This window comes from Patella vulgata, chromosome 7, assembly GCF_932274485.2.
Source record: "Patella vulgata chromosome 7, xgPatVulg1.2, whole genome shotgun sequence".
Classification (NCBI taxonomy): domain Eukaryota; kingdom Metazoa; phylum Mollusca; class Gastropoda; family Patellidae; genus Patella; species Patella vulgata.
Genome location: NC_065885.2, coordinates 20305843 through 20322190, shown reverse-complemented (window position 1 = coordinate 20322190; position 16348 = coordinate 20305843). Strand labels below are relative to the sequence as shown.

The following is a 16348-nucleotide window of genomic DNA, read 5'->3' as shown; positions in this document are numbered from 1 at the left end:
GACAACAGGAAATGCAATAGGAAACTATAAATGTATAATTTGTTGTACACTAATTAACAGTTCATTTATTAAATCAAGCCTGAAGTCATTAGCTTTCTAACTACTAATCCCACTGACCCATTTACTGCCTATGTTATAGGCCTAATCTTGTGTATTAGCAACGGATTAACTACTATGCAAAGCTCATTAAATCTATGGACCTAACCCATTTTAGGACATAAACTGAGAAACTCGTGATATCACCCAAGGTGGAAGCGGAACGTTAAGCCCCACGAAGGAACAGGGTATAATTATCATTACTTCTCGAGACAGTGTGTGCCGACAATCGAATATTATTCAGTAAGTATTTCTATGACTATGTTCAATGTTTCTTCAGCTACTACTACTAGATACAATTTCATTTCATTAGTTATGTTCAGGTTAATATTACAGTTTCGGGCATTGCCACAATTCAATTGATAAATTAGACAATCTATAATAACAATATTAGATATTATTCTATAAATGCATACAAATACAAGCAAATATCATTGAATACTTGTGGAATACTTGCGCAGGGATACACTCTCTTGAACCATTGAATAACCCGAGCGGTAGGCCTATCCAATGGTCATTGAGTTCTATCTATATAACTGTAAGTAGGCTATGTATTTAATACAGAGCGAAGTTCTAAAGCAGCGATTCTCAACCAGTGTGCCGCGAAATTTTGAACGGCACACGAAGAAAATGCGAAAAACCACGTGATCCCATTTGAGTATTCACAGGTGTCTACTGATAAGTGTATCTCTTTATTTAGTTTGAGTCATTCTATGTGTCTAAGACTAGTCTCTGTCTATGGTTGTATGCCGTCTGACTGACCATGTTTTTATGTTGCAAAATTCAAATAATTTTCATATAGACTATTGTGTTTAGCCTATATAGCCAAGGGGTGCCGCTATTTTTTTCATGTGTTCCAAGGTGTGCCGTTGGCAAAAAAGGGTTGAGAAGCACTGCTCTAAAGCATCGCGCGAAGCGCGGTGCTTGAGCAAAGCTCTTTTCCGGTAACACAGGAGCGTAACTAAAACTGTCACCCACAGACTGTTGATAAAAAAAAAATTCAGACCGGAACCGGATACACTGAGCAAAACTGGCAATGCGCATGCCAACTTACCAAATCATGCCAAGCGAGATTACGCGTCTCATAGACCCATTTCTATGACGCGTTTAATCAATGACGTCACATATTTTTGACGTCAAAGAAAATAATTCTCACACTTTTTTTCTCTTTTTTTTAAAAATAAAATTAATTACACAATTTCGATCTAAATTAAAATCAATTTGGAAAAACAAATTTAATTAACATTATTTGTATCATTTGAGAAACTTAATTATAAGGTTTTACATTTGACAACATCAGCTTCGCTCTACTCAGGCAATGCCTGTTACATAACATATTACGGAATGGTGGTTATCTCGATGATTTACAGGTTAGGCCCACGGTACCGCTGTGTAAACTCAACAAATAATGTATTCGATACTGTTGTCATAAAATTAGGCCTACCGCTGTGTAAACTCAACAAATAATGCATTCGATACTGTTGTCGTAAAATGTACAAGAAGAAATAAAAGTCATTTTACACCATGTTTCTGATTCAAATTCATGTTTTCGTGTCAGTTATAGAACTGAAGTTTAGGAATACAAGTCTGTTTCAAACTAGAAACTGCTGTGTACTAAAACTATGACAATGAATTTTATTAAGAGATGTACTATGTCGCAAATTTCTGAACGACCACGTTTCAACGTCGGAATCATGGCGAGAAAATCCAGGTGAATGATTCTTTTGATATTTGTGGCAACTTTCTCTTTGGTTGTACCATTCAGTTCATTAAAAAGTGATTCGTGTAGTAATTTGTGAAAACGCTGTCAACTACATATACGGTATCATTCAAATTTGTTGTACTCCTGTAGTTAAAGATTCAGCGGCCTTCTTCATGTAGCCGTAGGGCCTAGTATTAGTAATTTCTAACAAGGACAGATCTCCGCCATTTTAGGCCAAGTGAGGTCATGAAATTTATATCCATTTTTTGCCTGTCAGTGTTTAATGTTTGGCAAAGTCTAGTTTGAAACAATAATCAGTGATATAATAGCCTATGGCAATATTATCTTGTTAAATTGTTTTTGTCATCTATTTTCCACAAAAAGACTAAAGTCAAAGAGCCTAAATTTCAAGAATTTTATTTTTTTGAAGACAAGTGAAGGATTTGGAGAATGTTTTCTTTTTTTTTTCTTTACAGTTAGCCTAAGTCAATTAATATTTATATACTGTTTGTCTATGAACAAAATGCTCTTTAGCTTATATTTGAAATACTGTTTGCAAATCATATCACGTTCCACATGTAGTTTTCAATTTTAAGACTCTGCCAAACCATTTAACCTGACGAAGAGCGGGGTCGTTTGTATCAACATAATGGTCCCGATCAGGTGCTCAATCGCCAAATTGAGCACACGGTGGCGACACCAAACGACGCCATAATGATCGTTGCTAGTAGAAGTATCCAAATTCTTAATTTATTCGACGTTGATGGATAACATGTAAAGCTCAAATGAAGTAGTCATTTTCGTCTTATGGGAAAAGATCAGACTTACCACGGAAATACATTTCGATCAGCTAATTTCCGGTCTCAATTTTTCTGTGCGTATTTAGAGCTAGCAACAAACTCACTGAGGCCGCGGCGGCAACTAACCGCGTGGTATTTCGATTAAATAAAAATTAAAAGTAAATTTCATAGTTTTACGCAGGCCCGTAACTAGGTCCCCTCCCACCCCAGTGAAAAAATTGTCGACCATATAAACAATAGATATACAGCACCCCCCCCCCCCTCCCGAGAACACCCCTCCCCCCTCGTTGCCCTGAGCTAGTTACGACGTAAGTTGCCGCAAGAATGAGTTTAAAAGATAGAAAAAGGACAAAACTACATGAATTGGATCTGAACCGAGAACAGTTACAATATATACGTCTTTGGTACACTCAACTAAATAAGAAATAGAATCGTCGAGTTTAAGCCAAAGTTTTAATGAAGTTCGTAACTACGTATTTTTAAAAGTCTAACGTTTAAAGAAGATTTTTTCATGGCTTCATTGTTGTGAATGAATATTGACACGTGATTGTCTATTTGGGCGAATGTTTGCTGCCTTCGGTGCACGTGCGACCCCGTGACTGAACTTTGCTCATTTACGTCGTGGTGATCACAGATGGAACAGGCTGATAAAAAAGGTAATGTTTTATGCACAAGGATTTGAGAACGGTGAAATTAAGGCATAAGTTTTGTGTTTAACTAGAGCTCGATAATAACTTTTATAAATCAATATATCGGAATATGTAAATTTTATTGACAATAATATTTTTTGGATACCACAATAATCCAAGATATCGTTTGTCTCTATCTCTCTTTCCCTGATAATAGGCTATTCTCGGAAGGACTATTATTATTTAGTTACTTTAGTAACGTAAATTGTATCGGCTCTGCTCGCTACTACGTTACTGTCAGCTCCTAATGACAACTAGTATGAAAATAAGGCTTTTCCCCATCTCGGTTTTAAGGCTATTTTGGAACCCTTACCGTCTATTTTTCACTGTGATTCTTCTTTGGTCGCCAAAAGGAATCATTTCTTGTCACATCCAACACAAATTTATAAAAATCCAACACTATTTTCATGTAGAATTACGCGATACAAAAACATAAACAACTTTCATTTGAATTGGGCCGCCATGTTCAAACTAACGCTCAGCCAATATTCCAAATTTAGGAATGGAATTTTACCGTAAACGAAAATTCACGCAGTTCATGAGAATAACACATAAAATATCTAAAATGTTTTATAAAGGTCAATATAATTTGCTGACAGTAACGTAGTAGCGAGCAGAGCCGATACAATTTACGTTACTAGAGTAACTAATTATTATTATGTTTTATTGAAACATGTAAGCTTGACCTTACAATGATTTAAGGTTACATGTCCATGACTACATGCTTCTCACTGTCACAGGGCTTGGCACCTCTTTTCGAGCTTTTTGTCTTGAAACAGGATATTGCAATATGGTAATGGTAATATATTGTGGATTTTTATATTGATATCGCAATAATAAAAATTCCAAATATCGTCCAGCCCTAGATGACCTCTCGAGTACAATTGAGTAATCCAATTGTGAAATTTGGTGTATAGTCGGGACAAAAACGGTGAACAATTATACCCCAATTTCATTAAAGAATGCTTCATACAAATGCTAGTGCGAAAATAAACTTGTGCCATTAAAAAAATACAGGCCTGAAGCAATGACCCGAGAAATCCCTCTCTGGCCATTGCTGGGTTGGCTTCTGATACTTGAGGTTTTGAGGTAGTGTCTATTCTTCCCGTTCAATCAAGCCTATCCGAATTACATTAACATGACAGCCTTACGTTTAATCTGGGGTCTTCCCTAAAACTTTGGACAGTGATTTAAAGTATTGTTCATCTCCAAACAGTATTGTTTACATTGTATCCAAGTTGATAGCCTCGTTTTTTCACGCAATTAGTTTTTCTGCAATATTCTGCTATGCACTGGTTAATTGGGAATAATAAAATCGCGAGTCATGACGTAAAGTTATGTAAACATATTTAGTCCAATTTGGAGCTCTGTTTAAAGCGTAATGTACACATTGGACGTAAAATATCCCTTGGCATTTGGAATTCGATATATGAGTATGCCGTAGCGCTGTTGTCTGGACAAAATTCCCCTCATAGCAGAACCGTGGGACGTTAAACCCCATTTCATTTCATTTCATTTTATTTTGTTTTTATTTGATTTGATTTCAGGCTCTTGAAGATGGGTAAGGTATTGGTGACCCGCCAGTTGATCATCTGCTTAGGAATCATACTGGTAACGATTTTATTCATCCGCCAAACACCCTCCCCACGACCAGTAGTGATACAACAACTACCATGTGAGGCATTATTTGAAAATCCTGATGATTTTCCTTACCATTTTACAACAAGAAAAACTAGAGTTACCCCCCTTGACTTCAATCTTTTAACATCTGGTCACGATATTTGTGAAGCCGACTCCATAGACATTGTCATATTGGTTGTTACCGAACACAATCATGTACCATTACGTCAGATGATTCGATCCACGTGGGGTGCTAAAAAGACCGTGAGGCGGGGGTCGAAACGCTGGAATATCCAGACTGTTTTCTTATTCGGATTACACCAAGACAAAAATATGAATCATGATGTGAAGTTAGAAGCTGCAATTTATGGTGATATTGTGATATTTGACTTTAAAGATTCTTATTATAATTTAACCTACAAAGTATTATTGGGTTTGAAATGGGTTCAAGATGCCTGCCGCCAGGCGAAGTATGTATTAAAAACGGACGACGATACTTATTTAAATTTGCCTGAAATATTACAAAGACTGGAGTCTGAGGAGTGGAATACAAAAATATGCGGTTGCTTTTCTCAGTCCGAGCCGGTTGAAAGAAATGACATTAAATCAAAAGTTAGTATGAAAAGCTACCCTATTAAGAATTATCCCCCACATGTAAAGGGTAGGGCATATTTCATGCCCAGACATATAGCAACTAAACTAGTGAGTGTCGCGGAATATATCCCATACGTCAATATAGAAGATGTACACGTGACGGGTATATTAGCAAAAAGCGTGGGAAATATCGAGCATCGCGGTTTAACAGAAGAGGAATATCACCCGTATCACCCGGCCAAAAATTGTGAAATATTAAGCGGTAATATTTTAGTGTCATCAACAACTGCCGAAACCGGACTGGCAATATGGAAGGAATTGCAAGATGGTAATACTCATAAGAATTGTGACCAAACAAACTACTAGAGTAGTGCCAGTTCCTACCACTATTTTGAAAATGAAATCTTAATCAGTTGCTGATATTGCTCAAACATTATTTGATGGGTTCTTCCATGGCGACTACACAATAACCGAAACAATATTTAGACAAGGTTTTAATCAGCAAGCTGCTTTTATATGAGCCTTGAAGGTGTTCATTTAATAATTTCAATTACTATTCAATTGATCGTAAGTTTGCGTCCATTCTTGCTGCCATGTGTTCATTTAGGTATTTTCATGTGATCGTATCTTGTCCGCATGTTTGTCTTCTGTAATTGTTTATGTGTAGCGGGGTCCTCCTGTATATATTATTAGAACTCTTCTGAGTTAATTGACATACCGGACCAACCAGAAATATTTTAAATGTTAATGTGGTGTACTGCATTCATTAATCATACATCAACAATTCATTCAAATACATATTCAGCATTTAACTATATGAGTATGAGGAGAACTTCATTAAATATTTTAAATACATAGTTTTTTCATCGGGTTAGATTCGATGACTATTTGGGTACAAGAAAACCAACATTGCATGATGATAGAAGGAAATTTTCCAAATCCCAACATTTTCGAAACCATTATTATGTTAAAATCTCGGGTTAGATTGGATTCTGATCTTAGTAACCATATTTTTTTTTATCGGCAATACCTGTGATATATTCGTCTAGTTCTGGAAATGTGCCCCGGAATAGTAAAATTTTGTTATACATGACAATACTGTTACTCAGCCTCCAGGACAGGGAGGGGGGGGGGGGTGGATGGCCGAATGGTTAGCACGTGCCCACTGTATCATAAGGCCTGTCATTGAGTCAACTGGCGTGGTTTCGAATCCCCAGTTGTACACGACAGGGATGCCTGTCCAACTTCGTGGGTTTTTTCCGGGTCTCCAGTTTCCTTCCACTGCTAAAGACCCCTACGCGCAAGCGAATTATTGAAATAAAATTAAACCATGTTAGTCCCGAAATGACCCAGTTTGTGTCGAGTGGACGTTAAACCCCATTTCTCTCTCTCTGACTCCTGGACACACTGTTGACATAACGATTTATAATTTGTATGAGGATATAATTTGTACTGTTTTTGCTTAGAGAAATCCTGCCGATTTCATTGTTTACATATATTTAATCTGGTTGCATTAAATTTCTAATTCTAAAACAGAAATGGATGTCCTGTGGAACAAATATTTTTTGTTTAACTACTTATATGAATTCAATGGCGGCGGGGCGCTCATATGTTTTTTTTTTCTTTCTAATTAACGTAAATGAAAGTAGAATAGCGACGACCAAATGTTACATCTTCCGAGAGTATTTCTGGTGTGGTGGTGAAATCAAGGATACAAAACAGATATTCTATTCATACCCGGTATTATTGTTTTCATATGGGGTTTGAAAGTGAACACTTACTATTGCTCAATTTTGTATAATATCGTTCATAGTATTTTCTTTTTCACCGACTGTTATAGTTTGTATTGTATAGCATGCCTTAAAGCCTTGTGCATACATGTGATATTTTATCCTGCTCGAGCAATTCTTACGCAACCAGCGATTTTGTTTAACTCACGGTTATTATGTATGTATGCGCGAACAAGATTTTTGCAGGCGACTGTTCACGTATTGCTACCGCTAATAATGACTGTGACAAAGTCAAAATGGCGGCGCCCATGGATGAAAATCTCGTCGCATCATGTTAGTTTAACTTGCACAGATTGGTGAAACAAAAAAATTGGCCGCATATAGAGCGATTAAAGTAGCGAAGTCTCTTAACTCAATATCATCCAAAGTCTTACACGTTGAAAACACAAATTATTTGTCAATTCAAACCAACATTGATGTTGTGGTCTTAGCGGGAAAAGGTAGGCTTCTGATATCCAATATTTAAGATAAAATAAACATTTTACATTGGTACACGAATCGTGTACCATAGTGCGTTTCAGCGTCATGTGTAACAAGTGACCAGTAAGAACGAGGCTAGACATTCCACAACTCATTCAAACGGTGAATGTAAATCAGTTTATATACAATCAGATTACATTATTATATGCGTTGCGACCCATTTGGGTCAATTTCTAGATCCCAAATATTAGGGATTTAGCTCCTTTAATGTACGAGTTCAGAGCGACAGGCAATTCTCTGTCGCCGAAAAGCATACCATTTTGATATTTGGCTACTCATCGCCGACAAATGTCGAGATCCGTTGCTGTAGCTGTCACGCGCACACGGACGTTTTCTGGCATTTAATGGGCAATTTAAAGTCACTTACATGGCTTAAGAAAATGGCTCGCGTCCATAAGACACGCCCTTTTCCAATTGAAGAAGCCATCGGGTATATAATTCCAGAATGAAACTTGTTCAGGGCCGGATTGTTGTGGAATGGGAGGGGGTTTGACTGCGTCTTATTTCACTGTTGATGCGTGAGCCCCAGTAACATTTTCATCCATGGGCCCCATACAAGCTTAATCCTGCCTTGACCTTGACATTTACATAATTATTACTGAATTGCTCTGTGTACTGTTATTTTTTAAGAATTCACTGTTTTATGTACTGTAACATTGTACAATTGTATTATGCATAAAATGACATACATTTATATTATACTTTTTATACGCCCACATTTTCATGTGAACGTATATTTTCGTCGCCCCTGTCCGTCCGTCCACAATTTGTTTATGGACACTCAACAGGTCACAATTTTTATTCGATTTTGACGAAACTTAACATATAGGTCTATCTCCCAAAGATCTCGGTTCCTTTCGATATTGGCATATATTGGACCATAACTTCATGGATTATTACCCCGGATTGTACGAAAAATTACGTTTGTAGTTTGTGGACACTCTAGAGGTCACAATTTTCATCTGACTTTGATGAAACTTGAAATACATGTTAATAACCCAAAGATCTTGGTTCCTTGTGATATTTGCGCATATTGGATCGTCACTTCCTGAATTATGGCCCCTGATTGTACGAAAAATCGATCGGCTTTTTAGCTTGTGGTCCCTCTTGAGGTCACAATTATTATCCGATTTTAAAAAAATAGTTACACTGTAATGATGGTTGAGTTCGAATTTCGTGAAAATCGGACAAAATGGTCCCCCTCGTACGCTAATAGCGTAAAATAACCCAAAGCTCTTGGTTCCTTTTGATATTCGCGCATATCGGAAAATCGGACCAAAACTGCCGGACAAATGCAAATAGTGTAAATATATGGTTAATCAAGGTTGTGGACCATCTAGAAGCCACAATTTTCTCCGATTTTGATGAAACTTGACATATATCTTTATAACCCAAAGATCTCGGCTTTTGTCGACGTTCGCGCATATCGGATCGTAACTTCCTGAATTATGGCCCTTAATTCTACGGAAAATCTTTTTGTTTAGCTTGTTCTCTATCCATCTCTTGCAAAATGTAGGTGTATCTGCCTGACAGCCGCTGGTTAAAAGTGTGGATGGTCGTGTACTCGTTGGCGTTGACGTAAAATACATTTCCCTCGTAGCACACTGCGTGGAGCACGACCGTCTTCATTAGCCCAGTCGGAGTAGTAGGACGTTAAACCCCATTTCATTTTATTGCATTTCATTTGCCCGCTGGTTCAGAAACGTAAGACGTTAAGCCGCATTTCATATCATTTCAGTGGATGCAAAGCTATGTATTGTATAGAAACGGTTCGTATACAAGGACCTGTTTTATCTAGATCTCACTGCTGGTGTGTAGGTTTACCCTCTAGAAAGTAGAATGGCGGCGTTGATCTATTTTATAATAAGATACTTTGACAGTTATAAATCTAATAAGCATATCAAGACACTGGATCCCGCTTTAATCTATTATATACCGTGCTTTCAATTAAGAAATCTAATTAACCTAAACAGATATCGTAATGACCATGACGCAATGTACCAGTCATTATGATACATGATTTGTCATAACCAGTCGGTTACACCATTTAGAATAGCTAATTGACAATGTGACTTTCTATATTCAGAATTTATTCTGTAATTGTTTATTTGAGATTTTTAGCCAGAAGCTGGAACTAGATTCTAGCTTTGGCATCATGAAACTCGAACAGGACCTGGGCGGATACAACAGTTTGGTAGGGGGTATATATTTATATAACAGGGGGTATCATATGTCGGTTAATGTCCACTTCCAACTTCAGTGATAGAGCGGACAAATCTAGATAGTTGACCGCTCTCAGTTATTCTAAATGGTGTATTCTAGGTTGGGTATTATCACCCATTTTCATGTATAATGCTGTGTAATTTATTATTATATATTAAAATGTGCATTTATAATTCATTAAATAATTAAACTGTATTTTATAAAATAAACTTTTCACGAGTTTTTACTGAATCATGTCGATGATATATTTCTGTCGAAGTATCTTCTGATAAATGACATGATTTCCGTTATTGGAATACCTGCTTTCCCTTAAGGTGGAATTTGTTTTGTTTTGTTTCTCGAAATAGTGCTCAGCAATTAAAACTATTGCACCCCATAGAAACATGCCCTGTGCATTGGTGCTTGTGTGATCTTATGTATTGCACTAAACATACATTATGCAAGAGCTAAATCTGTCTATTGCAGGTCTTTCTTTAGGCCTGAAATGTTCTCTAAATTATTAATTAGACATTAATTAACTTATCCAGACCATAATCAACTCTAGATGGCATCGCTAGCCTGCGATCTTAAAGCGGAAATTGCAAATTTTCAAGTTATATTTTTAAAATGTATTAAAATAAAGCCTTAAAATAGATGGTATCCATAAACAGTCCTACCTTGTTAAAGAATAATCCTATTAATCCTATAATTCGCTATTGCCAGCTGAGAAATTGGCAAAAATATCATTTTTAACTTCAAATTCCAACGTTTGAAAATGGTTGCCCCATGTTGTCAATAGCAAAACAGGGGAGGTAATTATGTTATTTCCTGTGTCATAGATATTTAAGGGTGGGAAATAATGCCCATGATCGTATAATAGTGATTTGATAACCTATTGAGCAAAAGACATTGAAATAATTGTTTTGACTTTCTTAGAAAATTTGAAATTCTCGCTTTAAGTGGAATGTGAGCCGATTTACTGCATAACTTTCATTCTCGATTTAACGATTAAATGGATAATCGAGACTATGCTGTTTATCGTACTGACTTTACTAATGATGACCGAGGCTAGGCATAAATTTCATTCGCTTAGTTCTCGGTTCATAGTGGATCAATTTGAATGACATTTTCAGAAAATTGACTTTACGTTATCTAGTTTTTAACTATTATAGTGAGAACTGCCAACTCGTTATCGAATCTCCCATAATGTATCTTTAAGCCTGCTGTATATATTGCAAATAGAATCATGTCCTGTACATCTTATGAATTGCTGTATATAATTTACAACATTAAATGTTAGCTATAAGTGCATCCGATAAATGTATAAAACGGGTCAATCGTTCATATGCGGATACAAATGTCAACATTGGCACAAATATTCCTTTCAAGATGGTCGACACTCCGGCACAGAAATACCATTGTTTATGATAAAGTCACGCCGCATTGGCATATTTTATTGATCCTTAACATATATATACTCTTCAAAAAAAGTAGGGGATATTCAGAAACAATGCACTGCTGTTTTTATTAAAGGTAACCAGTGTATGTTAATAACCGACCAATTGCCTGCACATGAACATAAACAGTTCATATGGGCGGCTTATCTGAAGGCACCATTTCCCTCGCAAAGAGATAACTGTCAAAAGTGAAAATGGACGTTTTTGATTTTTGTCTTAATAATGAGTAATTGCTCCACCAATACTAAGACATTCAGCAATTCGTCGCGGCATGCTCCTTATCGACCCCCAATCACGATTTAGGGCAATCTGACAAACTCCTCTTGCGGTGCCGCGGCCAATTCTTTCAGTGTTGTCGGTTGACGTTGACGTCGACGAACACGTCTACCGATCATGTCCAAGGCATGCTCTATAGGGGAAAGGCCAGGACTCATGGCTGGCCAAGGCATATGGACAATATGGTGACGCTGGAGGTAGTCATTCACGACACGAGCGCGGTGGGTACGGGTATTATCATCTTGAGAGGTGAAACATCGACCTGATTTTGGGCAAAGGGCAGAACTATCGGTGCCAGGATGTGGTCACGGTAGTACACACCAGTAACCTTTCCTTGAACAATATGCAAGTCCGTTCTGCCTGTCATGGTGATTACTCCCCCACCATAGCAGACACACGCCCGAATCTTGTCATGCTGTCTGACGTTAACGTTAGCATGGTGCTCATTTACACGTCTCCAAACGCGAGCACGCCTATCGGTGAAATCCAGAGTAAATCTGGACTCATCTGAGAACATTACACGCGCCCATCGACGATTGGGTACATCGACGATAACCCCATTTTTTACGTTGCTTACACCCTTTACGCCTGTTTGCCATGTGCTGACGAGTTAATGGAGGCACAAAATGCGGTCGTCGCGCATGCAAATGGGCTACATGTTGCCGATATAATCGTTTGGGGAGTAATTTGGTACAAGTTTACATAAAGCTGATTGGCCGTTTGTCCTCGATTTCGCAGGACCTGTGCACGAATGTATCGATCCTGGGCTTGTGTAGTGGCTCTAGGACGACCTGAACGGGGTCTATCTTCAAGATTGTGTGTTCGTTGGTACTGGCTCCACGGTCTGCTGATCATAGACTGTGAAGCATTAAAAGCATGTTGGCTACTGCGCGCTGTGTAGAACCCATTTGAAGCATGCCAATAGTACGTAGACGTTCATCATGTTAAAGACGTCTCATTGCAAATTAAACGTAACACACTAAAGCAAAGATAAGCTAAACAGTAAATCTTATACAAGAACTGATAGGAAAGCAAACGTGGATAGGCTAAACCAGCACGCGGCAGTTTTCATCAACCCTTCCTTGAAGTGTCAAATTTATCATATCACAACCTGCATAGGTATTTGCATTTCAATATCCCCTACTTTGTTTTGAAGAGTATATATTATTAAATTTCATCTACACCGGAACACACATATTGTATAAACGGCAAGAACCAGAACCCAAGAAGGTGCGGTCTGATGCAAGCCAAACCCGAACTCCCCTGAGATCTGTTGTTCTGTAACATATATCGCAAGTCCACAAGAAGATAAGGGCGTAAAATGTCCACTCAATCGGTCCAATGGGTAAAATTCTGTGAAAGAGAAGGCCAAAATAACAGCCATTTTGGACAATGGCGACCATATTGAAAATTCAAGCGGCAAATAGGATTTTCTGAATTAAATGACTCTAAACGGACCCCAATGTAAACTTTACTGCTAAAAATCCCGGTTTTACACTTAGCAGCCCAACTATATGTGATATCAGATGACGTAATGACACATAATTCTTCTAAAAATGAAAAGTACAACAGAGTATTAGCGGTCCAACTAATCACCGACAAAAGCGCCTAAACTATTGAAAAAGGTGACAGACAAGGAAATGGAAATATGTGTGATGGATATGCACACCATATCCAAAATGTAAATGATTTCATAAAGAAATTTACAAAATTATTGATAATTCAAAGTTTGGCAAAGCGACGTAATAGCTATGGTTGTTCATGCTTCGCTAATTTGCAGTGTTTTTAGTCCCATACTGGCCATAGGGCATAGATACAGTGTCGGTGAACGTCAGTCAAAGGCCACTTTATACTGATTCAATGTTTATGGTATATATGCCTGTAAGCTAGATGATTCGACTCTCTAAATTCGACCCTGTCCCAACCCATTTGCACCCTAACTCCTCACATTAAATCTTGGTTCCTCAACTATGTTTTCTTATATCTGTTAGCCTATATCTACTGCGTTCTATGTAAGCTTTGATACAAATAATATCGTTGGTTTGCTTTGCTATAGCATTTAACTTTTTGCGAAATGAGAAAAGGAATTAGACCGGTAGAAATTCGAATATCCACGAACAACTTCAAATGAAATGACGATAAAAGAGAATCCCCGTTAATAAAATCACCATCCCAAGGGAAAACAACTCTTACAAACACCCCCCATCGTTAATGTAAGCCGCAATAATATGCAATGGCAAAAATCTGGAATATATAATGGACTAGCTCCAAAACACTAATCGCTTAGAAATAATTAGTTGTAGTGAGGGGCTGTAGTAGACAAATAATAGTAATAATAATAATCATAATCATAATAGTAAAATAATAATAATAATAATAAATTCAATATATACATTACAATCAACAAAATAATTTCAACACAATGTTTTATCCAATCTATATTTTAGGATTTATTCAACCCCGTCATACACGCGCACGCGCAAGCAAACAATCCGCATACACGCGCACACGCATGCAAACAATCCGGATGGGGAGAATTTTTTTAGAAAAAAAAATGAATCCTTTTTCTATATGTTTCAAAAAAGTAGGACATAATAAAACGACATATGACAAATAATTATATGTCGTCCATTGTGCTTGTTTTGTTATACCAACCCAAACCTCAAAAGAAAAGAAAATATTCCGAAAATCTAGATATCGGTATCTTGGTCTATCATTTTTATATCGCGTTTGGTTCTCCGTATATTGCTATAAGGCGAATCAACACCGAGATCAACCTGGCATACAATAAGTCACCATATATTTTTTTGTCGTTTTAACATGCATAGGGTGAATCCAACCAGCATGCAATAAGAAATTCGCTGGATAACCGTGACTTCACTGAAATCGCGTGCTCGACAGACCCTGGCCCCTACATCTAACCTCGACTGTATGACGGTAAGTGATATGTAGCTACACCCATACATGAAATGAAATGGGGTTTAACGTCCTACGCTGTTTTGCTCCTAAACTGGGCTTTTGAAGACGGGCATACGCCATACAGTGTGCTACGAGGGAAATTTTGCCCGGGCAGCGGCCCTACGGCCTACTCTTATATCGAATTGAGATAAAACAGTCTTCACTTTTTAAGATACGGAACTTAACAGTAGAATTCGTCACACAGTCGAGGTTAGATGTAGGGTACAGGAGTCTGCCGAGGTTTGCCGAATAGTGCTTGGTATAACTGAAATGAAATGAAATGAAATGAAATGGGGTTTAACGTCCTACTGTTCTGCTCCTATACTGGGCTAATGAAAACGGGCATACGCCATACAGTGTGCTATGAGAGAAATTTTGCCCGGGCAGCGGCACTACCGCCTACTCTTATATCGAATTCCAACTGCCAGGGGATCTTTTACGTGCATTCCAATATATACACGGGACCTCGGTTTTTCGTCTCATCCAAAGGACTAGACAGCTGTCCTTGTCAGGCCCTCCGTTCTGCACCACTGACAAGGGGAAACCACGTCGGAAAATCTGGATGAACTTTCTCGGCCAATGCGATTGGTATAGCTAATCCGAGCTTTCGATAAATAAAACAAATAGAAAGTAGTCTATTTTTAGTAACTAGGTTATTGTCTGATACCGACACATTTCTGGAGGTAGACCACCATTAACTTCCCCATTGACTTCAATGTTAATTCTGGCCTCTTTGCCCACCTCCAACTTTTCCCCAAATAATTTTCGTTGGGCTGAATGCTTTTCACTACAGACAGAGGAACAATGGTCATGTCTTTGCACTAAAAATTTTATGAGGTTGACCGCCAAAATTTTGAGATACACAAACTTTAAGAAGCATACTAAAAACATGTAACTACTTGCCGGACATATCACCGTAGCCAACATGATAACCCCGTTATCCTTCCGCCTCAAAATCATGAATATTTACCAAAACCTGGCAGAAAATGTTAATTCAAACCCTCTTCGTCCATTCTAGACCAAAAAATCAACAAAAATGGGCATGCAAAAGGGGAGAAAAGAGACAGAGAGAGAATTGCGATAAATAGAGGAACTACAATTTGGGTACCGAAATGGTGAAATGTAATGGTGTTTGCCTCCTCCTTTGCTAATGGTAATCATGAATGTTCCAGGAAAAAACCAGTAGATTTAAAGAGCAACAGAAACATCTTTGACACGATAATTGGAATTGCGCATTAGACCCGTATTTTGACATTAACCACGCCCGACCATAGCAGTATGTTTCACGGAGGTTTACGAAAGTCTTCTAATGTCTCTGTAAAAGATGATTGCCTTCAACACGTGACGCCACATCATGTAGTGTCAATCATTGGCTCAATGGCGCGTGCATTGTTTACATAAGACGTTAATGGTTCGGACATCCATGTCATCCTTATCAGTGATTGTAGCGATCTAGTGAATATCCACTACTGATCAGTGTGCGAATGTAATGCGAAAGTTATCTTTAGTCTCCCTCTCCCCCCTTTGCATGGCGGTTTTTGTTGACTTTTTGGTGTAGAATCGAAGAAAAGGGTTTAAAATACATTTTCCGCAAAGTTTTGGTGAATATTCGTGAATTTGAGGCGGAAGGATATGAAAGTTGAGAGGCTGGTTAGGTGGAAATATAGGGCGGAACATGTAGAAA

The 16348-nt window shown here is 37.9% G+C and overlaps 1 protein-coding gene across 6 annotated transcripts in view; it reads left to right on the top strand.

Moving 5' to 3' along the window:
• Positions 1-16348, top strand: part of LOC126826905 (beta-1,3-galactosyltransferase 5) — a 71729-nt gene that overhangs the window by 35709 nt on the left and 19672 nt on the right. For 3 of the 6 annotated variants that reach the window (XM_050556026.2, XM_050556027.2, XM_050556029.2), the window contains one exon: positions 4835-10203. The exons of 1 other annotated variant lie outside the window; for it this stretch is intronic. In XM_050556026.2, the coding sequence (XP_050411983.1) occupies positions 4835-5867 (1033 nt within the window). In that variant the 3' untranslated portion in view covers positions 5868-10203. Of the gene's footprint in view, positions 1-214; positions 340-3018; positions 3255-4834; positions 10204-16348 lie in introns of those variants that run through there. 2 more of the 6 variants (XM_050556031.2, XM_050556033.2) reach the window with 2 other exon arrangements.